Source organism: Aspergillus mulundensis (assembly GCF_003369625.1).
Source record: "Aspergillus mulundensis strain DSM 5745 chromosome Unknown scaffold_15, whole genome shotgun sequence".
In the NCBI taxonomy this organism is placed as follows: Eukaryota; Fungi; Ascomycota; class Eurotiomycetes; order Eurotiales; family Aspergillaceae; genus Aspergillus; species Aspergillus mulundensis.
In genome coordinates this window covers 762516-788116 of record NW_020797903.1, presented here as the reverse complement: position 1 = coordinate 788116, position 25601 = coordinate 762516, and the positions used below count along the sequence as shown (strand labels likewise).

The 25601-nt window shown below is 44.1% G+C and overlaps 6 protein-coding genes across 6 annotated transcripts; 2 read left to right on the top strand and 4 right to left on the bottom strand.

The window, feature by feature from the left end:
* Positions 1–163: 163 nt before the first annotated feature.
* On the bottom strand, positions 164–2186 carry DSM5745_10569 (glycine--tRNA ligase; the record flags this gene model as incomplete). The annotated part of the gene is made up of 2 exons (XM_026752585.1): positions 164–547; positions 603–2186. 2 exons carry the CDS (start codon positions 2184–2186, stop codon positions 164–166), a joined length of 1968 nt encoding a protein of 655 aa, XP_026599028.1.
* A 497-nt stretch (positions 2187–2683) lies between these two features.
* Positions 2684–3991, top strand: DSM5745_10568 (rRNA-binding ribosome biosynthesis protein RPF1; the record flags this gene model as incomplete). Its single annotated transcript, XM_026752584.1, has 1 exon — positions 2684–3991. The coding sequence occupies one exon, from the start codon at positions 2684–2686 to the stop codon at positions 3989–3991; it is 1308 nt and encodes a 435-aa protein (XP_026599027.1).
* Positions 3992–4355: 364 nt separating this feature from the next.
* Positions 4356–5524, bottom strand: DSM5745_10567 (class I SAM-dependent methyltransferase; the record flags this gene model as incomplete). Its single annotated transcript, XM_026752583.1, has 2 exons — positions 4356–5343; positions 5388–5524. 2 exons carry the CDS (start codon positions 5522–5524, stop codon positions 4356–4358), a joined length of 1125 nt encoding a protein of 374 aa, XP_026599026.1.
* Positions 5525–6959: 1435 nt separating this feature from the next.
* DSM5745_10566 (aminoacyl-tRNA hydrolase) lies at positions 6960–7562 on the top strand (the record flags this gene model as incomplete). Its single annotated transcript, XM_026752582.1, has 1 exon — positions 6960–7562. One exon carries the CDS (start codon positions 6960–6962, stop codon positions 7560–7562), a length of 603 nt encoding a protein of 200 aa, XP_026599025.1.
* A 184-nt stretch (positions 7563–7746) lies between these two features.
* On the bottom strand, positions 7747–8896 carry DSM5745_10565 (amphiphysin-like protein RVS161; the record flags this gene model as incomplete). The annotated part of the gene is made up of 6 exons (XM_026752581.1): positions 7747–8200; positions 8260–8407; positions 8472–8545; positions 8602–8647; positions 8775–8825; positions 8869–8896. 6 exons carry the CDS (start codon positions 8894–8896, stop codon positions 7747–7749), a joined length of 801 nt encoding a protein of 266 aa, XP_026599024.1.
* A 4566-nt stretch (positions 8897–13462) lies between these two features.
* DSM5745_10564 (serine/threonine protein kinase SAT4) lies at positions 13463–15082 on the bottom strand (the record flags this gene model as incomplete). The annotated part of the gene is made up of 2 exons (XM_026752580.1): positions 13463–13594; positions 13649–15082. 2 exons carry the CDS (start codon positions 15080–15082, stop codon positions 13463–13465), a joined length of 1566 nt encoding a protein of 521 aa, XP_026599023.1.
* Between the last annotated feature and the right edge of the window lie 10519 nt (positions 15083–25601).

The following is a 25601-nucleotide window of genomic DNA, read 5'->3' as shown; positions in this document are numbered from 1 at the left end:
GATGAAGCCATGTTTGACAAATGATGTTTGGAATGACGTTGTGGCCTGGAGATCTTGGCATCCACCACCGCGGAAATGATCCGGATAGACTACGACAACTACGCGACTGTACAGCTTTAAACATGTAAGAAACGTTCATCTATTTTTCCCCAATATCACTGATCTAATCCACCTCCTGTCCGGTGAACTCAGGCAGGCGCTTTCGGACATCCTCCCAGGTCTCCTCACCTTCCACCAGGGACTTGAGGGCCTGCAGGATCTCTTCCTGACTCGCGCGAACCTGCTTTGTGGAATCACGGTCACGTAGCGTGATGGTGTTGTCCTTGACAGACTGGAAGTCGACAGTGACACCAAATGGTGTTCCGAGCTCGTCGTTACGCGCGTATCGCTTACCGATACTGGCGGAAGAGTCATCGACACGACTGGATACGCCCAACCGCCGAAGCTTCGTGGTCAATTGTTGAATCATAGGGCGGAATGCATCGTTGCTAGATAAGGGAACGAGGAGAACTTTAGTTGGTGCGATGACCGGGGGGAAGGCCAGAACCTAGATATCAAGTAAGAATGGGAGAAGGTGTATGAGCAAATGATAAAGAACTTACACCGCGCGCTTCATCACCTTCACGATAGTAGTAGACATGCTCCATGAGACTGTACAGGATACGGCCGATACCAAATGATGGCTCGATAACGTTGGGAGTGTACTCGCGGACATTCTCGACACGAGTACGCTTCTCGATCTTGATGATGTCCTTCTCGAGCTCAACCTGGCCAGAGGCAACACCTTCGACATCAATCTCGATCTTGCCGCTCTTCTCGAGGTCAAGAGATAGCTTCTCCCGGAGCTCCTGGGACAGAGCATCAATGGCAGCCTCAACGGTCTTGCCGTCCTTCTTAAAACGGGGCCCAAACTTCTTCTTGTCGAGATCGATTTGCCATTCCTCGACCTTCAATGGCTCTGCACGAGTTTCGCGAACAACTAGAGGAGCTCCAGTCTTGTTCTTGTGTACGTTCAGGTCATAAGCGCTGCGATCAGCGCAGCCGACACACTCAATCCAGCCATAGCTAGTGTGCAGCTCCGCATCCCAGCAGTCGCACGCATAGTGCGCCATCTCGTTGGCCATATGCTGACGGAATCGGAGTTTGGTTGGGTCGACACCAAGCTTGAGCAGGAACAGCTGAATGCGAGCAAGGAAGTATCCAAGAGTCTCGTTGTCCACCAGTCCAGACTCAATGGCCTTACCAACAGTCATCTTCTCGGTCTTCGTGCTACCGGACAGCTGCACGTCCCGGTTGAGCAGTGTCAGCTCAATATCCTTGACCTCCTCGAAGCGCGCGTGCTTCTTACCACCCTCGGGATCGACAAAGTGCTCAATTTCAGCCATCAGGAACTCACGAACGCGCAGAAGACCGGCACGAGGCGAGATTTCGTTTCGGAAGGACTTGCCAATGGAGGCTGAAGCAAATGGCATGGCCTGTTGGTTGAACTCGAGCAGTTTCTGGAAGTTCAGGAACTGTCCCTGAGCAGTCTCCGGGCGCAGGTAGCCGGGCATGTTGCTGCTAGGTCCAATCGTGGTCTGGAACATAAGGTTGAAAGAAACTGGAGGGAGGACGTTGCCACCGGTAACAGGGTTTCTGATATCGTATTTGGCGATGATTTGCTCCAACTGCGGTCCGTCAAAGTTGTCAATCTGGGCCAAGGTTTCCTCGTATTCCTTGACGACCGCATCATCCAGCTTGACTGCCACGCTCTTTGCCTTCTTCTTTTTCTTGGCCTCCTTCTCCGCGTCAACCTCGACCTTTTGACCACGAGCCTCTTTATCACCCTTAAGACGGGCCTCAAGAACCTCCTCCACTAGGTGATCCGCGCGGAAGATCTCTCCTGTTTTGGGATCCTTGCACATCCAGTCGGCGAACTTGTCGACGTGTCCGCTAGTCTTCAGGACCTCTTCGGGGGTCAGCATGGTGCAGTCGACCTCCAGCATATCCTCCTCCAGAACAAAGTGTTTCCGCCAAGTTTCGACAATGTTGTTCAGGACGGCACAACCGGGCGGACCGTAATCGTAGAGACCGGAGACACCTCCGTAGATCTCGAAGGAAGGAGTATAGAACAGGCGGCGACGGAGCATAGAATCCAAGACGGACCGGTCAACGACCTGGCCAGTCTTTGTATTCAACGTAGCCATCTTGGATTTCTTATTGCTGGACTCCTGGATAATGGCGCGGAGGACAGGAGGGGTGGAGGAAAAGTGTCTTCTGTTGGCGGGGTTCCAGCAAGAAATGATTCGGCGGGGAAGAAAAGAAAAGCGAATCGGAGATTGAGTCATCCGCCGACACGTGAGCCGTTCCTTGATGAAACCAAGGAGACTCAATCAGCCCGAATTGGAAGAATTGGGTATCAAGATGGACCTAAAAGGACAAATTCGGTACAGAAACTGGACTGTAAACAGAAAAAATGGCGCTAAATGCTCGCTCTTAATGATAACGGAGATAATTGAGACACTCAGAAGCAGCGAGCCGACTCGGTCAGTCCATCTAAAAGACCGCCGTATTGGTTACAGTAGTCAATACGTCCTACCGCCGGGGAAACGTTTCTCCACCAGAAAAATATCTCCGCAAAAAAGTCTAGATGGTTTGAAGTTTTGTACAGCACAGTGCTACTAATATACGTCTACAGCCCATGATGGTCTCCAAAAAGACATCCGCTAGGCCGCCTTCAGGCATAATCGGCGACTTCAAGGTCCGCAACAAGCAGAAGCGCCAACTCCTTCACATCAAGCGAAAGCGCGCCAAGGACGCCGCTCGCCGCGCACAACGGTTCGGAATCAAGAAGGAAGAGGCCAAGAACCCGAAGTTAAAAGAGGAGCGGCTCAAGCGCAACATCCCCTTGACCTTGGAGCGAAAGCGTGTATGGGATGATGCCGGTAGCGACGCTGAAGAGCCCCTAGGACTGAGTGTCGATGTCGAGCGGATCAAGCGACAGAAACAAGAAGAAGATGATGAGCTGAACCGTCCGCTGGACAAGGCGACGGATGACTCTGAGGAAGACGACGGTGGCAGTGACAAGGAAGATGATGATAATGACCTTGACAGCATGCTAGCCAGCAGTGACGAAGAAGACGAAAACGACGAGGGGAAGGAAAGCAGCAAGGACAGTCGCGGCCGGAAACCCTCCGCTATCCCCTCAGCCACCGAGCGTGCAACCAGCCCATCGCAATCAACAAAGAGCACAAACCTGAACCTAGCCCCAGAAGCTTTGGCCGCAAAATTTCCCTCGCTCTTCTCGCCCGGCTCCCAACGACCCCCGAAGATTCTAGTCACAACCTCCCTCAACTCGACCCTGCACCACGAAGCGCAAATCTTAACTCAACTATTCCCCAACAGCGTCTACATCCGGCGCACAGCCCACGCCCACGCCCATAAGTTCTCCATTCGCGAGATTTCCCAATTTGCCCATAATCGCGAATACACCACCCTTGTAATCCTGCAAGAGGACTCCAAGAAGCCGGCTGGCTTGGACATCGTCCACCTTCCCAAGGGCCCTATGTTCCACTTCAGCATCAGCAATTGGGTCGAGGGCAAGAAAATTCCCGGTCACGGAAATCCCACCGAGCACTGGCCGGAGCTAATCCTGAACAACTTCCGCACACCGCTCGGTTTGCTCACCGCGCATCTCTTCCGCACTCTATTTCCACCGCAGCCGGACATCGAGGGTCGACAGGTCGTCACGCTCCACAACCAGCGCGACTACATCTTTGTGCGCCGGCACCGCTACGTGTTCCGCGAGAAGCGAGAGACCGAAAAGGCTGTTGTGGGTGCGGATGGCAAGGAGATCAAGGGAGCCGAGGGGATCCGAACGGGTCTTCAGGAGCTAGGCCCTCGGTTTACCTTGAAGTTGCGTCGTGTTGACAAGGGAATCCAGAGGGCGAGCGGACAGGAGTGGCAATGGAAGGGGAAGATGGAGAAGAAGAGGACGTTGTTTCAGCTGTGATTGCGCAATGCGCTTTATGTCATTTGCATCGCATGGAGTCTGGTTCACAAAAGAAATTTCCTGGGTGGGTTTGGTTCTTGAAGCTTATCTAAATACCACTTTGAGCTGTTTATAGATCAATTCGACGAGATATATCATCACGATACCGTCTTCAAAGCACACCTCAGTGGTTGAAGTACTCGCGGGAGACTAATGTTTCGTACTACGGTAATTGCTAATCTCGAGGCTAGGCTACATAAGCACTTAATCCACGCAGCTCTCTCGTCGTAGTCATCGCAGCAGCAGAACACGCTTTTCAGCTCCATAACCTGGCAAGAAAACAAATGGGTATATAAGTATATATAAACCAACGAACAACCACGCATTATATCAGGTCGAGATTGGAATCTAGGTTCATTTCATCCTCGATCTGCTTCAACCTCTGAAACATTTCGTTCTTGCGTAGATGTGGCCTCGAAAACGGCTTGCGCGCCGTCACCGTCTTCACGCGGGTTGTCAACCTCTCTACGGCCAGAAGCTCTACTTTCACTTTCTCACAAAGATCACGAACTCCCTCCTTCGTCCAGTTTCCTGACGCGGTGAGCTGGCGCAGACTATAAGCCTCCAGGCCCTCGAGGAGCGCAAGAAGCGCCATCTTCCCTATGGTCTTCTCGCGTGGGTCGTCTGGCCATGTTCCGACTGGAATTGTGCGTTCCAGGACACGGACGTCGACGAACCCGGCCGCGTTGAGGACGCTAGGCAGGAGATGGCAAAGATCGCGCGGGTGGCCTGTGGCTTCGGCGGCGGAGCGCATAGCAGACGTGAAGATGCTCAGGTAAGAGTCTCCTGAGCCAGGGAATGAGACAGTGTGGGCTGCTGGGTCTGCGTCACTGATCTCGATGTATCCGCCAGGGACTAGATGGCGGAAGGCCTGCCTATACACGACCGACCAGTCTGAAAAGGCGCCTGCGAGGCCACGGAGATGGACCAGGTCGAAAGGCTGGTGGTATGTCCATTCGTGCCTAGCGTCATCGAGCTGGAAACTCACATTGGGAAGGTCAATGGTACTGCCGAGGCCGCTATCAAAGACGCCAATGTCAGTTGCGATGATAGTAGCACCGGGGTATGCAGCGCTCATTTCAATAGCCCAGTCACCTGGACCTGTCCCGATGTCTAAAATACGCGCCGTTTGTTTGGCAAGAGGCACATTGATGAGGTTTCCGTCGGACAAGATCATGCACATCTGGTGAGTAATATTCAGACGGATTTGTTCGGGCTCGTCATTGGGCATGAAGTATGTGCCGTCACAGTATCGTCGGCCATTCTCCCGCACATATTGTATATTCTGGGCTTCGAAGGACTTTGTGGATTTTCTGGCGCGGTTAGCTTCTATAGCAACAGGGCGGGATGTGCTGACATTGAGACACCATCAGAGTCCGTATCCCAATCAGTGTCCGGGTCATCATCGTCCACCCAACGATGCTTCCCGGATGGGTTGGCACTGCCAGTCTCAACGGAGTCAAGCATACTTTCTGCAAGCCCTGCCTTCTCCATGACATGACGGACTCCGACAAGTGAACATGTAGTTGCGTGGCAGCTGGCCATCAACAGTGGCCCTTGAGCAAAGACAGACGGGGAGGCGACAGGGGAGTATATGCTAGGTGCGAGTCAGACATGAGCGGGGAATCGTGCACAAATAGTAGGCATCATGCTGTTCAGGAACAATGTGAGCTTGTGAACCAAAGTATGAAAGAGGAGCGAAGGAGTATCCGGATAATAACAATCTGAAACAAGCTGGCCTGTCAATCGGGAATCAGATGTTTCAAGGCATGCAGTAACCCTGGGGAAATGCAAGACTAATAAACGGACAATTGTTTAGTTCCGTCTAAATAGGACTCAATAATGGGCCCTGCAAGCTATCATCGTCAACGATTCATTAAGAATATTTGGAAGTCCACTGGGTTAATCTGTTCAGTCTGAGTTAGTACCAGGCGAGTGGAATCGAGTCCACCGTTGTCGAGTCCTTGACGCTGAGATTATTGTTTTGTCGTCAAGAGTTGTACAACTACAACGAGGCTCTCGAACGCCTGCGGACAAACAAGTTTCAGCTTTCCCCACTTCCCAGACTCTTGGGATGACACACGGACGCTGAGGTATGTGCTTTTCCTTCAGCACCGCGTTGGCGCCGTGGCGCTGGGGTTCGGACATTATTCTACCACCGAACACCACATCCACATCGAGGCCGTCTTACGAGATCGAAGTCTAGACTTGACCCGCTGCATTTTGGGGGGAGGAACAATCAAGAACCGGCTTGGGTTCCAGTCAAGCAAGCTCACATATAGTAATGACAATCCTTTCATATGCTCGGGGAGTACCTGCTGCACGGAGTACTCCCAGCTCCCGCGACTGGGGAATGTTGGGACGACCTCCGAGAGGAGTAGGGAGCTGCAAACGGACGGCGACGCCGGTTCGTACGATCAACGAAACGACGACCAGCGCGGCGGGAAGGAATGAGGGAAAGCACAAGGCCTTTATTTTAATTCCCAATCATATCGAAGCTTGGGGATAGAAAGTTGTTCGAGACCGGGCAGATGGAAGCATCGCTAACTCGACCAGAACTGCCTATTCATAATTCCGCAGATTAGGTACTACCGGTAGGTAATAGGTATCTACCCGCTGGAGTCTCAACGCCGCCCAATCGGTTCCTGAAGATCTGGATCTCAACCGTGAGATCAGGAGACAATGAGATCTTGACGATCGACGATTCGTCGGAGCACAACGATTTGGAATGGTCTGAATAGAAGCTCCGTGACGATGGCTACTGAATGACAGATTGCTGCTCGCATGGTCCCACATGGGCTCATTGAACCTGACGATCTCCCGCCGCAGTGGGCTGGGGAAACTCTCGTTGCTCAGAATTTGTCACCCTCAGCAGCTTCACTCACAAAGCGCGAACCTACAGGTTTTTCAAAACATACTGTATATCACAATGATCCAACCACCCCTCCGCTCGCTTTTCATCGCCTCAATCGGAAACCCAGGCCGCTATCGTAACACGCGCCACAGCGCCGGCCATATTCTCCTCGACGCCATAACGCCCCTCCTCCAAAATCGTCTTCCGCCGGGATACAAAACATGGCAGAGCCCCTCACTGATGAACGACTCTGGCAAGAAACTTGTCCGCGAACTTGAAGCCTACAAGCGATTTGGGTCAATCAGAAGCGTGGACGCAGATTCAAACGCTCTGACTCTTGTCATTCTGCACGATGAACTCGAGAAGCCCCTGGGCAAAATCAACGTCAAGCGTGGAGGCCCAGAGAAACTGAGCCTGCGCGGTCATAATGGACTAAAGGATATTTTCAAGTGGTTGGAGAAGAAGAAGATGTACCCTCACGACCAGACGCTGTCAATATTGCGGATTGGGGTGGGCATTGGGAGACCAGGGAGTCGTAACTCGGACGATGTTGCAAAGTATGTGCTTACGCCCATGGAACCGAAAGAGTTAGACGCTGTGAATCGGGCAGCCAGGTTTGCGGTGGATGTTCTGGCTGAAGAGGCTGAAAGGCTTGAGACTCATGTTGAGTCCGCCTAGTGGAAATGACAACAATAGAGTTGTGTCTTTTAGCGATTGTATAGATAGATGATACCCGAACAATTATATTCTTGGATTCTCAAGCGGTGGTAATCATGAACCAGTGAAGGATAAGACGGAGATGATATATCGCGTACAAACAAGCGTAACAGTTCCCATTCAATAAACCCTGTAAACAAAGACATTAAACAGTACCCGCTATGCTCAAATCCCGAATCTCCTGAAGGACCTCCTCTACCCTGTTATCCAGGTCACCGCGCGCGTATTGATCCCTCGTTTCAGCGTCGAGATACTGCTGCACTTGAGCCATACGGGAGTATGCTTCCGCACAGAAACGCAATTGGATCTTTACCAAGGCTTCGAAACTCGGGTCGAGGTACGGGACACGCAGGTCAATGAGTTGAGGAAGTTCGGTGAATAGTTGCTCGTTGAGCTGTTCGTATGCCTGTTTGGCCATCTCCAGTTCTCGCTCAGTGCGAGGCAGCTTGGTAGCGTCCTTGTCGGGCTTCTCGACCAGCCGCTTCACCTTGGCCCGCATGGCATCGTAGTCGAGCAACTTGTGATTCCTCTTCTTGATGCACTCGTTGACATCAGGGAAGTACGCACAGAAACGGGAAATGGGGTCGAGGACAGTTGTTCTGTAACCGTGTCAGTCAGCACCGGCGATACACTGTGCACACAATACCAGAAATCGTACCTGTAGGGTCCGTCGAGCGCCTTGATCGTCTCGGCATCAAGGTCTTCGACAGCCTGCTTGTAACTCCTGCTCACGCCGTCTTTGGCCCCAGCATCACCGTAAAAAGCGTCTATCGTCTCCGCGATCCGCATCTGCGAAGCCGTCATGGCTGTTTTAAACCGAACAATCAGCACACCCATTTATCACGTAACTACGCCGAACAATTGCCGTACCTCGCAGTGAGTCTAGGTATCCCTTGGCCTCCTTCTGTAATCGGTTTGCAGCAGCCTCCATGGTCCGGTATCGCCTGTATCGTGTTGATGAGCCACAGCTGGCGCGAACAGTATATCCAAGCTCTCATACCGTTCTTCGATTTCATAATCGCGGTCGTTGGTTCTCTCCACATGCCCTAATCATTGGAAAAGGCAGTATCAGCATTGTGCTCCAGACGAAAACTTAGGTATTCCATTCCAGCTATATCGGCCCGTGTCCGGGGTCATCGCGGCGGTTGCGGGGCAGGTTCGTCTCAGACATACCCGTCTTCATCATTACCTGCGTCGTAGCGCGGTTTACATTCTTCTTGAAGCCTGTAAAGAGCATCCATGTCAGTAAGTCTTCTCGTAAACTCACGAGTATACTGCGCACCTGCCCAAGACATGTCGGACGTTGTTCAGTCGGATTACTGGGTTTTCGCGGATGAAGTAGGGACAATCGTGATCGCTATGAAGTTCGAGAGCGGTAAATCAATATAGAGACAACTTGTACAGAGTCACCGGTTGGGTAATGAGCAAGAGTGACTTGGAGAACGAGAATCAAGATTGAAGCCTAATGCGGGACCAACGATGATGTCTTTCCGTTCCTCGGTGGCTTAGGTAGAGCAAGGGATGTGGCTGTGTATTTTACGGCTAGTATGAGACCGCAACGTACCCGAACTTAGAAGTATACTCCTGCATAACCACGCTCAAGAGACAGCACTTCAGGTAGCTTTTTGCCGAAATCCAACTATATAAAGGGACTTTCATGATGAAAATATCTCAGTGTAACTGGAGCAAGATGGAGCAAGGCCATGTTTATGACAGAAATCCCGATTGTCAGCATATTGAATGGATTTGGTCTCTGCCCTATTAGAAAACGGTATTTTAAGAAGCTCCGACTTGTACCTAAGCGTTGCCTCGCTTCTACGGAGTACTTCTGTTGCTCTCTTCCGCAAACATTCACAATTGCGTACAATTCCTCAGTGCAACTAGATCCGATTCCTAGCTGTGGCCAGGGACTGCCTTGCAGAGACAGGCGAAGAAATTGGCCGGCCACTACTATAAGAGTGACAAGCAAGAGCCTTGGGCAATGCCTTGAACAAGGTGAGAACTCGCATGCACTCCTAGCTAGCATTATTATAGAGACGAAGCCTCTATCTCAACTGACGTCACATCGTGAGCATATCAACACTCGATCTTCGCACATAATCAAACAAGGGTTCGCAACCCGGGAGAAGCAAAAATAGTTACGGCTAGAAAGATCGGACTCGGGACCTTGTGAGCGATTCCTCTGCCAGTGACGGACATCAAGGGTTGTTATCGTCGGCAAGTTCCCGGGCCGGCTGCAGCAGTTGCAGCAGGAGTAACTGTAGCATCTACTCCGTAGCACACCCGTCAATTTAATAGATTAACGGGCTGGGCCCTGAAATCTGCTGAATGGCGAAACAATCAACAGCACATGGGCTTCAATGAGTACTGCTTAGCGTGCTGTAGAGTAGAGAAACGCCCAGCTGAAACCCCGGAGTCCTCGAGAATCAAGTATGCAGCCACAGTGGTCCAAGATCCAGTAGTGGCATCCTGCGAAACAAAGACGAGCCCTTCAGCCATCAGCATGTCAGAATGTTCGGGCAGACCAGATAAGGAAAAGACACACCCGGTTTCAAAGGAATGTATCGGTTGCCCTCGGGCTTATCTTGACGTCAAGGGGAGCGCCCTCCCTTGTGGCTGCTGCACCATCCTCCAAGAGCCGACAAGAAGTTCCTAAGCCGACGATCAACAAAGCGGAGTCATAACGCCCCAGGTATTCGTAATTACAAAACATGACGGATCTTAATACAGCCCTATGATCGATCCGACTAAACTCCTTTCTCTTCTCGTGGCTTCAGCACGCAGCAGGCCAATGGTCATATGTCCAGTGTCCAACTATGCATACTGCACATGGAGAGCTGACTCCAATTCAAGATCAACGCACGCCGCACGCCCTATCACAGCGAGGAAACAGTCGCTCAGCAGCAACAGGTGATTAACCAGCATCGGCGAGCCACGGTTTTCCTTGAAGAACATGGCTGTGTTCCATTTCCTAGACTCGTGGTGAACAATCAACAATATTAATAAGGGTCTTCGAGGCTCTTTGAGCGTTTTTCCTTGTTCCATACCTGGGACCCGATTTGTACTATGGGATTTACCTATACTCCCGCTCGACGGTCATTGACATTTTCAGTCTTGGACACCACTTGACTGCCTTCCCTCTACACCCCTTGCTAGCTTCCAGTTTGATTGCAAAAAAAAAAATAGCTAAGTCGGGAACAGCGGACGACGCAAATTTGGACAATGCTCCGGTTGAGAATAATGCAAGGCCCAATTTACACCAACCCCAAGGAGGAGGCACTTGGCTGCACAGTCCCAGCGTCCCACGGCCCCATGCCTTGTACTGCCTGCCAGCTAGCTCGCAGCGCCTGCATCAATGCCGTACTGACCAGAACTTCCGAATTCCAGAAAACTGTGCTGCCTAAGTGCCCCTACTTTTGCCATGCTCCACCGGTAGGAGCTGGCCGTTAAACTACTGAATCTTTTCCCCGAATGGAATATGCGGCCTCCGCGCATGCCGAGTGCTTCCTTCGGCCACCAACTTTTTAGCAATGCCAACATATTCCCAGTGGATTGCTATACTCGCAGAGTCGCTAGCCCCTGCGCACAGCGCAGGGACTTGGGACTAGGCAGCCTTATTACATGGGAATCAACCCACGGCTTTTACAGACGTCTCAGTCTGTTTAGATCGAGTCATTGTGGTACCAGCGACTTGGGTCAAAATCCGGCGTGGCCGGTGTGATAAAAACTCGACTGGAGCAGGTTGTACAGCTTTGACCGACAAACTTTTACTCGATTTGAATCCGCTGCAGTGTCCTTGGAAGCGCATTTGGGTCGTTGAAAACTTTGTCCCCCCTTTATTCAACTTACCCTAACACGTAGAAACGGAGTACAGACGAACAACTGCCTCAATTTCATCGCCAGGGTTCTCCATCGGACATTGGCCCGCTATTGCTATTGCTTGAGTGGTTCATGATATCTTGTCCGGTGATGCCGAAGTCTCAGGTGCAGAAAGCCCGCTGGGCCTCGATCTTCAGAGGCACAGCGACGTCGCAGCCAGGAAGCAATCTCGACTGCAGGTGGCCAGAACATTGCATGCACATAGCCGGCACCATCCCTTGTTTCTCTGAGCCCTACCGGGAGAACACCCACAGCTGTAGACTACGAGGCCTTCTAGGCTTCTACGCCCATGCGCTCCTCAGTATGCAAATCAGTTAAATTGCTCTTTCTTGATGTACTGGGTAGTATGACCGCCAACTTCCAGGTGAGTTCCCAAGCCCAGCACATCCAATACTACCACCCTATCGCACCGCAGAACGCCGGCACAATGTTACACCCGCAGAAATTTTTTTTTCTTCAGAACCAGCGTCTCGCCCTGCCAGCAGGGTTATGCTTTTTGTGCCTGGAACTCCGGACCAGTCCATCAGCCGTAACCTAACTCTATCTATATATAGAGGGTTCGAGGCGGAATATCCTTACCGGAGTCTAGACTCGGTAGCCAGCTAGGGGAACTACATCCCGGTGTAAATGTCGTGGTCGTTGACCGTCCAACAGGCAGACTCATACTCAAATTTTAGCCAGGCGCATTTACGCCTCACCTCGAAGCCAATAGGGGCGCCGAACACTAACTCGCCCGTGGACTGAGCGGCAAAAAACACGACCTCGGGGCCTCATATTTGGGTCGTAGGGTCGATACAAGGGAAAAGCCACTGCTTTAGAGTCTTCTGCATAAACCACACGCACATGCGTAATGTACGGATCTACATTGCATACTGTACTCCTGCCTAAAAGAAGAACGCATGGCAAGACTCGGGCTGTCCATCCCTAAAAACTTCAGTTTAGTTTCTAAGGTTGAACGCAGTGGTAGTGTCCTGACCCAAGTAATCTAGGATACAGCCCAGCGTAAGCAGTATACCCACAACTGCAAGTAGTATACTCGGCCTGGAGTGGAACAGATTTGATACCCCTGCGCCACAGTTAGGAAGACATGAAGTCATCGGGGAGCGAAGCCGAAGATTACGGAGTACGGAGTATGTCACCGAGGTACAAAGCTACGGAGTACGCAGTAGCTCCAGCCCCCTGGCCGGGAAATGATGTCGTCCGGATTAAGCTGAGCCTCAGGGCCGGCATGATGTAATGGTGGGAGAGTCACATGACCTATGGGCACAACCCAGGTAGGGTAAGTTTCAGAAGTTTCAGAAACTAAGAGCGAGGCCAGTGATAGAATGAAGATGAAAAACAAAGGGTTTCTGTGTTGGTGGACTAGCCATTGTCTTGAGCCATTCATAAAAGTGGTGATGTTACAACGTTTTTGTCCCTGCCGCCCGATGAACCATACCATATCCGCCCATGACCTGGAATAAAACGCCGGCTGTGATGTAAAACAATGCTATGATGAGGTATCAAGAGAAGGCTTCATATAAGTTGGGTCCGGAAAACTTAGTAAACCCAGACCATGGTCTTGAAAAAAGACGCGCAATCAATGATAAGATGAAAGAGAGGAACGTGAGAAGAAAATAATGTATAGGCCGTTAATATGAAGCGTATATGTTGGACTGGTACCATGAATCTAGTCAAAGGTCATGATCTTCGTTGCATTGACATGGGAACGTGACGCCAGACTAAACCCGCAAACTAGGAGAAAAGAAAAGACATGCACCGACATAGGTGTAAAAGATCAAAAGTCCTCCTTCTATAAGACGCGGAAAGAAGGACGCTCTCACACCGTAAAGAAAAGGGAGAAACACGTAACCACCCATTTCTATTCTGACGGAGGAGATGGATAGGAGCAAGGTGACCACAGGGGACTCGGTCGGAAGAACATCAAAACCAGTCCAATGAACCCTTCCGGGCCGTAAGACCTGTATTTTGTAGAGGGAAGTTTAGAAGCCTTCCTCACCTGCTTGACACAGCTTGATCTCGCGGAGCCACTCGGATTTCAGGATCTGAGACGAGTTGATGCGACGAGAAGGATTAGGGTCGAGGATGGAGTAGACGACATTGCGACAACGAGCCTAACACAAATCAGTCAGTTTGGGGGTTTCACTCTGAATATAAGTCAAGCTTACCCGATGCAATGTCTCGATAGGCGCATAGCCATCCTCATGCTTGCGACCCTCTAGGTATCGTTTGTAAAACTCGTCCTCGTCCTTGCGAGCCAATTTCCACAGATGGCGTCCCGTCCTCATGGCCATGTAAATAACACCGCAAGCCCAAATGTCAACCGCCCTGGGATCGAACTCCTTCTCGATATACTCTTCCGGGGCAATGTAGGGGGCAGAACCACAGAGGCCGGCAGTCATATGGGCTTCTTTTTCCCATGCCATACGGAAACATTCGCCGTTTCCAAAATCTGTAATCTTAAGGGCGCCGTGAGTGGTCAATAGAAGGTTCTCTGGCTTCAGGTCGCGATGAGCAACACCCATTTCATGCATATATTCGACGCCGCGCATTAGCTGTTTGAATAGACAGTCGGCCTCGGCGACCTCTAGCTTTCCTGCAGCCAGCACAAGAGTGTAGAGGTCACCGCCTGCGCAGTACTCCATAACTTCGCAGTAGTCGCCCTTGGCATCCTGCAGGAGGTCGAGCGTGTGTATAATGTTAGGGTGGCGCAGGGACGAGGAGATGCAGAACTCAGAGGTTAGTCGCTTTTGATATTTTTTGCTTGTTTCTTGCGGACGGCGGCGGAATTCTTTGACGGCGTAGAGTTGCTCGCTCTTAGAGTCCTTCGGGTCTACCTTGTGAGAGATCCTGACAATACCGAAAGCACCACGACCGACAATCTCCTGGCATTTGCCATATTTATCAACGAGGGACGCAGTGGCGTTGGGGCCGCCTTTCTTGTCGGCGGCCAGCTTATCCCGCTCGCTTTTGAATTGGTCGATCCACGTTGACATCAGTGATAATTGCTGATCCTCCGCATGGTCGTCCTTCTTGCGACCACCAAGCATATCGCGAAGGAGATCGGTCAGCTTCTCTTGCCGACGAGTGCTCTTCAGGTGGTGGCAGTGGGAATTATCTGGAAGCAACTCGAAGCGCTTCTGTGCGGTTGAACCCTCCTTCTGATCCTTTCCCGCAGGTTTAGCCTTTTTGTCGCTCTTTTCGCTTTTCTCGGCCTTGTGGACGTCTTTTGTGGATGTTTGTCGCGAGGGTGCCCTGGAAGGAGGTTTTGATGGAGGCCTTGAAGTCGGCCGGGACTGTTTCCCGTTGCCATTCGCATTTGATTTTCCGCCATCAGAACTACTGTCTGATAATTCGCGCGACGATTCTGGCTCCCTTGGGGTGGATCGACCGGTGCCTGTGAACATGCGAGAAATGCGATTTGCCATGGTTTGCTTGGGGGCCTTCACTGGATGGGGAAGCGCCGCATCCCCATTCAGGGCAGACAAATTCATGCCCGCCAAAGCCTGTGTTACCTGTCGTTCTCCATGGTCGCTAGAAATCTGTGAAGTGGCGGCGGAGGAGACTTGCGAGGGTATAGGAGAAACAGATGGTGGAGTCATGTGCGGTAAGTGGTAGTATAACACGGTAGAAAAGAGGAAGTAAAATTCGCCCCCCAGAGGATGGATGGGATAGTGCAATCGAGGAGACTCGAGAAGCCTACAGCGCAAGGCTGAAAGGCCAGGTAGGACCAAGGATTGAGAGCTGAGAGATGAAAGAGAATCGAGGATTGGAAGGGGAAAGGGAAATTATAAAAAGTGGTGCGCGCGGTGACCGAGTTGCTGGCCTGAGTCCTGAGGCTGCAGCTGTGACGGAAGACAGCCAGGGAAAAAAAAATACAGAAAAAGAAAAAAGACTCAGCGAGGCACGGAAGCAGAGGGGACAAGTGGAGCTGCACAAGAAAGTCTTGGCTTCTATAGTCTTTGAGTGCTTTTGATCAGCTCGAGTCCGGCTGAGAAGCAGAAGAAGCAGAAGAGAAGAGGGAGCAAGACTACGTAGTAAGGAAGGAGGCGAGCAGGTGCGGTACTTGTATCTGTCTATTATGTACGTAACTGCGACTACGACACTGCCGGAAAATAGGAGCGAAAAAGGCAGTTGAATTCGCTCTTCTGTGGGAAGTGGGAACCTTTTCATCATCCATTACCCACGGATTACCGCCTGCAGCAGGATCCCTGAAGAGAGCGAACTGGCTGACTTTCGAGGAAGCGTGGCTCAGAGTTACCTCCGGGCTGTCACGTATTGAAAGAGGCTTGTATCTTACGACCAAGCGGAACCTTACCGATACCGCACCGCCGCCGCTGCGTTTCCGGAATTGCCCACCGTGCCACACATGAAAGGTGGCCGAGTGATCGACTATCAAATGACCGTCAGCTTCGCATAGCAAGGTGGTGTGATATGCTTTGAATGCAAAACTATTATTCGGCGAAGCCAGAGACCGACAATACCAATTATCAGCCACGCCCTAAGTCACTATTTTGTTCGCAGTGGGAACGGCTGTGCTCCGAGCGAAAGTGGCGCCTTCTACTCCGTACACATTATTATTAATCCCTCCATGAATCATACTCCATACTTCCACCACTTTCCAGGTACATTTAATAATAATGGACGATGCTATCTGACAGCCTGACTAGGTGGCGCACGACGATTCCCTCCTCCGGGAAGCTCCGCACTTCAACATCTCCATGAGGGGAGGTTGTCCTGTCAGAGGAGTGTGCCTTGGAGTCAACTCTGGGTCTACCGAAGGAAGCAAGTCGACTGATGCGTTGTTTATGGGGTAGTTTACGGAATACTCCATTTCCCATCCCGCACTCATCGACAACGGGTTACGGAACGAAGGAGACAGCGACTCGAAAGGTGCGAAGTCGAAAAGAAGTCGGATGATGGTCCCCTGCTATTTTGGTGTCTTCTCTGCCGTACTGCAAGGATTGGATGGATACGGTGAACCAAAGGAATGGCTCTTAGTCAACCTCACGAATAACTCAAGGCAAAATGAGGCTGTGCTTTGATGCTGGCGCACCGAGTCCGACCCTGGTCCCCCGCACATCATTTACATGGGTAGCTGGTTTCGCTCGCTCTGATTAGATGCGGTTCGAGGGCCGCTAAGATTGGCAACCAACTCTCGTTCAGCTAGAGATTGTGTCGGCAGGCCGAGAGAGCTTTACGCTGATTGCCAAGATATCTCATTCAGGCATCTGAGGGGTAGACGACGAGCCATCTGCTTCGCTTCCTGTCAATATTCAAGTGGTATAGGCCTGTTACACGGCCGGCTTGGACCCTTTGTCCTTTCCAGGTGCATCAAAGCTCTGTGCAGAAGCAGCGGTGTTTGCTGCCTATACGGCGTATACTTTGTAGCTCGTCACCAACCCTGTCAACCGTGAGATCTACTCCGACTCGGCTCTTTGATACTATTTGGGACCGTGTTGTCAAGACTTTTCTTCAGTTAAGTCTGTGATCAAATTATGGGTCTTCAGGCGGGCGAAAGGCAATGGAGCAGGGAAACTCCGAGCCATGCACATACCCCCATTGGGTTGAGGTCTAAAAAGGAGGTGGGGTTATCATGTGTCAGAGACCGGATGATGTATGAAGTTGTTCTTGTTGGCCTTGTGTGGTTGATTCGGAGTATCGCAATTTGAACCCAAACGGGCAGTTCTATGATGATGATTCCCGCAATCTACTACTCAGTACTCAAGCGCAAGCCCGCTTCGTTGTACTACTCCGTGCGGCGGGGCAGACCATTGACGGCCAAGTAATACCATGATTGGAAGGTGGGTATATAGAATATGTTTTGCTTGCGATGGGCGGCGATGGCATGTTTTGAAGCACCAGTCGTGGCCGTCTCAAGTCTCCGCTCCAGTTTACGGGAGAGATCGACTGAGTCTCCAGAGCGATTCCCCAGACCTGGGCCGTTAACTAAACTACTAATTAGTGCGTCCCGCAGGAGCTTGAGAGACGAGGACTCAAAGGCAAAGTCCGCAGGGGCTATGTTGATGCTGTAACAAAAACCTCGTTTTCGACCACAGATTCATCTTCGTGCATCATTAATTGCTGCCATCTGATCGGCCTGCAGGCTAATAACCCCATACCGTTGGCCCGTTGGGAGAGCACTACTTGACCGTCCCGAAACCAAGGTCGATAAGGTCGGATCATGGAGCAGTTCAGGACTTCAGGTTTGCACGAGGGATTTTTTCAAGCCAATCAAATCCAGCGCAGATGGAGAATGCAAACTGTGGTCCCGACCAGTTGGGTTTAGCTGGAGATTTCTTACTTTGCCGTCCTCGATGCTCATTGCTGAGGCTGCACTCTGCAGCCGCTGCAGTTCAACAAACAAAGTATCGGGCCAAGCAGACAATAGTCATTCGAGTGTATCCGTACTTTTCATGGTTGCTGAGCTGGATGCACACCCTGGCTCCCATTGCATATGCATGCTCATAAAAGCCAATTGTCAGCTTGGCATCTTCGATACCGCCGAGGGGTCGAAACCATCCAGGACCATCCTGAGGGACACTGGGCTCTGGCTCAAGATGGCAGTTCCCAGGACCCATTATCAATTTCTAGGGCCTCCGCTTCTCCAAAGCGCGCTCGTGACCAGACTATAGAACTCGAATTAGTGGTACGTCAATTCGAGTCGTCTAGTGACCCGACCTACACCCCTTCAGCAGCATATATCATATGCAATATGGACATGGCCAGTGCAGCGAAGTTGGAGTTCACCGTTCCGAGCGCTTCTTTTGAGATCTCTATTAAGAGCAGGTATTGCCGGCCACTTGCTACTGCTAGTTGCTACACTGAACTAGAGCACGTTTATCCCAAGTTTACCCGGGGCCCTGACCCACCGCGGAAAGATCCTTCTCCGTTATAGTTGACAAGTCGTGTGGTTCGACCGTTCCCGACCTGTAAACGAACACGAATACCACCGAACTGGCTTGGTCCTGGCCATCATGTCGCGGTCGCAAAGGCGAATGGAATAGGTCCAATCCGGGAGTACAATCAGCGCACACACCCTGTAGGATTCGATAATCGTGATGGAGTTGCGGATGGCAGGGCATGGGTGACTCCCGCGATGAACAGACGGTGAGACTGCACCAGAGTCAGGGCTCAAGACTCGAGCAAAGTCCAAGCTCCAAACAAGTCTAAAGCCTACTCAGCCTAGAGTGGAGGACTTGCATGGACCAACGCATAACAACGGAATTCCCGCCAGAGATGCCGGTCAAGCTTCGGCTCTGCTCTCGGGCCAAGACTGCTGGACTGGACTGGACAGTTCACAAACTACTAAAAGTAGTAAAGGATCGAGCTCCTTATCCAACAGATTGTCACAACGCGACCATGGCCGGGGAGGTCCTCCAGCAGGATTTCTTGCTGGGTTTACTTTTACCCTGCATGGCCGTGCTGCAGCAGCTGGCGAGCTCGGCTGCCAACTTGCATGAAATCGCTGGTCGCATATGCATAATTCGACCTCCTATGTCGACTTCGCCCTTGGATCCCGCTCCTGTGTTGCTCACCGGTACGTACACCGTAGAGTCATGGACAGCTGTCGCATTGGCATCGTTGGTATCTCGCTCTACTCCGTAGTTCTAGGGTATTATGATGCGGCAACAGGGATGCTATTATTATCATCAACACCACTCCGTAGGATCAATAATCCCTTGGCTTTCCTTCAGTTGGTGGATCCGCTAGAATTGATATACTCCGGCACATCAGACTATCCATTGCGGTAAAGCCTCGGACACGGCCTGCATAATCAAATGGTGTGAGGCTTCAAACATAGCCTCTGAGTAGGCATTTGCTAGAGTGTGCAGTGTAGAGCGGCCCACCCATTACCGAAATCCCACCCACTAGCAAAATTGCTTTTTAAAAACAATACTAAAATTATTATCTCACGAGTTTATATCTTAACAACATAAATATAATAATATTATAATAATTTAAGCTATGTTAAATAGCTATAAATCTATTTTATTTAATAATATATTTTTTTTTATTTAAATTAATTACATGGCGGGATTATTAAGGATTTTATTAGGGTAGTTTTTTTAGCTAGTTTTAGTTAAATTTTTAATCTTAATTAACTATAGGTCCGCGTTATTTAATAAATTTTAATATTAATTAAATAAAGGCGCTTTATAAAGCCTAAAGCTATTATAAATAAATATATTAAGGCTTTATAAAAAGCCTTTATAATACTTTATATAAAACCAAGGGGGGTTTATAAAACTTTTAAAGTTATTATTTAATTAAAAGTTTAAAAACCTATATTTAGCTAGTAAATTATTATATTCATGGTAGTTAGGGTAACTAGGTATTTTAATAGCTAAAGTTAAGAGTATTTAGCTTATAAAAGTTAAGTTTATATAGCTATTTTATAATATTAAAAATAAAAGTAAAAAAGGCCTGGATATTTAACTTTATAAGGGTGTTAAAGGCGTAATAAAAATAAAAAATAATAAAAAAATAAATAAAGTTTTTAATAGCTAGGCTTTTTTAATAAATTACTTAAAAAGTTTAACCTTTTATTTAGCCTTATATTTTATTATTATTTTTATAACCCTTTTTTACTTGGCCTTATTTTTAGTAATTTTTTTAAGGCGCCTTTTTTTATTTTTAATAACCTTATTAATTCTTTTTTTTTTATTTTTAGTAGCCTTTAGGCATTTCTTTTTATTATTAGCTGCTTTTTTAGCCTTTTAATCCGCCTTTTTAGCCTTTTTATTAGTAATTTTTTTAAGGTACTTTTCTTTATCTTTCACGGCCTTTTTAGCATGTTTTTTATTTTTTTTAATAGCCTTTAAGTAGCGCTGCTTATTTACCTTTTTTTTATATATTTTTTTTTATATTTTTTAGCCTTTTTATATTTTTTTTTTAGCGCGCTTAAGCGCCACGGTAGCCTTTTTTTTTTTTTTTTTTTTTTTTTTTTTTTTTTTTTTTTTTTTTTTTTTTTTTTTTTTTTTTTTTTTTTTTTTTTTACTTTACTTAAGTCTTAATAATATTTACATGCTTAAAAATATAGCTAAGGCATAGGGATTTATATTACTTAATTTTTTTTTATTAAGTTTCTTTTAGTATTAAAGGCTATTTTAAAGCTAATAGCCATAATTATAAATTAAAAAAAAATTATAATTTTTAGCCTTTTATTAATTTATAATTTTATTTATAATATAGGCCTGTGTTACAGGGAAACTTATAAGTAATATATTAAGCTAGTATATTATATTTTTATAATTATTTAAAGGCTGCTTATATTAAAATTTAGGCATAAAGTTAAGTATAAAGTTAGTTTTTTAATTAAGTTACTCTTACTTTTTTTTTTACTTAATTCTAGCTTTATTATATATAATTTCTAGTTTAATTAGCTAGATTCTTATAATTTTAAAAGTAAACTAAATATTATTTATAAATATAGCCTTTTTTTTAGCCTTTTAAAAAAATTTTAAGAACTTTTATTAAGTAATATTATATTAGCTAATTTATAATTTTTAATATATTTTTTAAGCGTACTAGGTAAATAAAAAGCTAAATATACTAATATTAAGTAATTAAAAAAAATAAGTAATATAAAAAGGTAAATAAACTAGTATAATACTATAATTTTAGTAAGTAAAAAAAAATTTAAAGCTAATATAGAATACATGGCTGTTAAATAATAAAATATATAAAAAAGATTTAATATACCTATTATATTAAGTATAAATAATATAAAAACTTTATAAAATAAAAATATTATATAGCTAGTTAAGGGCTAGCTTTAAAATATTATATTTTTTTTTTAAATTATAAAAAGCGCCTTTTTATTTAAAGTAAACACTATTAGCTAGTTTAAATTAATTTTTTTTGTCAACGTCGGCCAGGCCACCAGCGGCATATACTGCCACTGGCCACCGCCATTGACTGACCCCTTTCCTGGGATCAAGCTTAGTTAGTTTTAGCAATTAATTATAATATAAACCCTCTTTTAAATTGTCTACCTTTAATAATGGTAGCATGTCCTAAAACATAATTAGTTAAGCAAACTTAACAACTTAATTAGGCACGCTAATTAAGATTAGGCCAGAAAATACTAACTAAGTAATTTTTAGTATTTAAAAAGCCTATAAATCTCTTCCTCTTAATTTTTTACTACTATTCTTTATACAATTTACCTTATTATTTACTTATTTATTTAATTATTTTTTATTAAGATTGACTAAACTCCCAAGCTTTTAAAAAACTTTTATATATATTAATTAGCTAGCTATTGCTAGCTAGCAAGCTCCTTTTTTTTAAAAACCTTTTTTTTTTTTAATTAACTAATAAATTTAGTAAACTAGCTTTTTTAATTCTTTTTTTATAACCTTTTATTTTTTATTTATTTATTAAAAGTTATTAAACGCCCGAACTCCTGTTTACTATTTATATATATTAATTAACTAGTAAGTATTTTTTTTTACTAATATAAAAGGGGCCTAGACAAACTAGGACAACGCCTTAGTAATATTAGTATATTAATTAAAGGTTTTTTAGCAGGTTAAATAGCAATTTACAAGAAAGTTTAATTAAGGGATAGTATTTTTTATTAACTTTATAATATATTACACGGCTATTTTATTACTTACTTAATATACCTACCCCCCAGCATGGGATATTAACTAGTTAGTTTTTTACTAGGCTATAAAAGATTTATTATCTCTTGGTTAAAAAATAGGAAATACATAAGTTAATAAATAAAAAGCTTAAAAAATTATACACCCTGCGCCTATAAATTTATTTTTACTAAAGCTAAAATAACCTTTAGGTTATACACGGGTAAACTTACTAATATATATTAATAATATTATTACTTTAAAACTAACCTCCAGCCCGGAACTAACTAAGCAAAAATAAACCTTTATAATTAAAAACTATAATTTAATAATTATGTAACCACTTGCTAATAATACTAGCTAGCTAATTAACTTTAATATTAATAAATATTTTATGTACCTAATTTTTATTTTTACCGCTAATATTTTTTTATTTTCCGGGCTATTTATAGGTTTATTTACTTTTTTAATTATTACTTTTTAGCCTGGCTTATTTACCCCTTAGTAAACTACTAACTTATTTATATTTTTAACTAGACTTACTAGGTAATAGCTAAATACTTTAGTAGCTTATAAATTAATAAGCTAATAAACTTAACTAATTACTAGCTGCTATTTATAGTATTATTTAAAATAAGTAATAATAAAGCTAATTACTAAACCTACATATTTTATAAAGCTTGTTATTAAACCTAGGTAGCCCCCTATCTTATTAATTATAAAAAAAAATAATGTAATTAATATTAATATTAATACTAAAGCTAGCCCTTAAATCCATAATATAAATTTTTATATAAATTTAGATTTTTAATAACCTTTTAATCCCGGCCTATAATAAGTAAATTAACAACCTTTTAATCCCGGCCTATGGCAGGTAAATTAAAATTAATAACCCCTTAATCCTGGCTAACCTTTTAATCCAGGTCCCTAATAAAATAAAGATTTTAAATTAATTCTGCAACAGGAATTAAATAGCTATTTAAAAATTATTAATAATAGGCAAGCTACCTTTAAAAAATCTTTAAAAAAAGACTTTAAAAATTTCCAAAGAAATAATTAAACTAATAAAACGCAAGAGTTAAAGAATATATATAAAAAAACCTTAAAAATATATATAAAGTTTCTAGCCTGGCTTAATAACTAAAACACCGTCCCAAATTCCAAGAGCCTTAAAGATAGGAACTTTATCTTAATTTATTATAAAAATCTTAAAAACAGGATCCAGAACCGCTAAATCCTTTTTACTAAAATTAAAAAAATATAAAAAGGGGATATAAATAAAAAGGTAAAAATAAATTTATTCCGCTAGCTAATAAACTAAAATTAATTTTTTAAAAAAAAGAGCCTTAGCCCGCTAAAGCTACACTAGGAAGATATTATTAAAAAATAAAAAATATTAATTACTTTTAGCCTAATAAAGTTAATAATAAAAATTTATTAATAAAGAAGCGCGGGTTAAAAACCTTTTATAAAAATATATACACCTTTACTAACCATATTTTTAATATAGCAATTTTTAAGAAAAAAGCAGTAATAAAGGTTAATATTTATAGCTATTTAAAAGGCGCTATTTTAAAATAATATACTATTAAACTATCCCGCGTGGATAAACAAGAACTACATAATTTTTTTTTAAAATAAAAATAGGTTACTAAGCTTATTAAGCGCTTTAAACTTTAATTAGTTAAGGTAATAACTTATTTTTAAAAAATAAGCTATAGTTTTACTAATATTTAAGCTAGGAAAACCCCTTGCTTTTTTATACAAGAATTTTTAAAAAATATAAAATTAGTAAATATTAATAATATATTTAACTAACTAACCCTGGCTTAAAGTAAGTTAAATAGTATATTATATTAAAAAATTAATAAACTAACACGCCATACCATAGTAGCAGATTTCTTAAATATTTTTAACTTTAAATTTAGTATTTAAAAAAATATTATTAAAGCCTGTAATAGTAAGCAAAAAAATAAACTACTAAAACCTAAAAGACCCTGTTATAATTCCTATTAAGCTAATTAACACCCTTAAAAATAAATAGCCGCGCCCTAACCGCGTATTTAAGCATACTAAGCGCAACTAAATTATATTTAACCGCTTTAACCACTCTAATCTTTGCCTTTACCACCATAAATAATACCTCGGCCGCCGGTTAACTAGCAAAAACTTTCCAATTAAGCTACCCAGGGGTCCAGAAAAAATAAGTATCCCGCAAGGAATAACAAAAATAAAGATTAAAGAGACTTTAATAATTAGCGCCAACAAGGGCCCGGTAAATAGCCGTGGAACTAACATAAAACCTTTTTAGCTTAGTTTACTTTTACTTTTTAAGCATAATTACAAGCATACTATATTAATTTAAATACTAGTGCTTTATATACCCAGGTTACCATGCTAGTAGCTTTATTATTTACTTATTATAATAACCTAATAACTATACCTTTTTTATTTAAAACTCTATCGGCCGCTTACTTTAAAAAATTAACTAAAATTTTATTATTAGCTTACTTTAGAGAGCTATCCAAGGATTAATACCTAAAAAAATATATTAAAACTAAGAACTTAAAAAACTTAAATTTCTTAAATATTAATAAAAACCAAGCCATGCTAGCTAGTACTATAATAACTATATATTATAAGTATAATAAAAAATTTAACTCTTAAAATACTTTATTTACATACCTTAAAATATATAAAAAGTAAAATTATTTAACTACTTTACTAGTAAACACCAAGGTTTTACCTATTATAAAATTAAAAATATTAGCTAAGACTAGCACAAAGAATAAACTATGTTAATTATAAAAATATTTAACTATATTCTTAAGTATTAACTTAAAATTAAAAATAAACAAGGTTTGCCTGGACACTAGGTGTGCCAAAACCTTAATTAATTATTAAATAATATAAAATTTAGGTCTAACTTTAAAATTAGCTAAATATATATTAGTATCTAGTATTAGTTTTTTTTACCAGGCGGATAAAATAATATTTTTTAATACTTATTTACCTAGCTAGGTTAATAATTAACTAGTATTAAAAAAGATCCTAATAACCATATATATTATTAAAAACTTATTAATAAAGCTACTTATTAATAATAACACGCTGGGTTTAAAAAGTTTTAAAATTAATTTTTAAACTTAAAAGGGATAAGTACATGCTTGTTAAAATTTAAAGTTTTTTTTTTAAATTTAAGTAAAACCTAATAAAGTACATGCGGTGTTTATATACTTTATTAGTTAAGTAACTTTATAACCTTATTATAAAGGTTATTTATTAATAATAATAAAAAAGCTGCTTTTTTTTAATAAAAATTTTTTTTTTAAATTAAGCAACCAACTAGGCTACATGCTATTTACTTAACTAATTAACTTTTTTTTTTATAAATTAAAATTAAAAACTATTTTTTTTAGCCTATTATTATTAGCCGCTAGATAAGACTAGGTTATTTTTTAAATATAAACTTTTTTATAATAATATAAATTAGTAATAAAAATGCCTATCTAGCAGGATTTAATCCTAC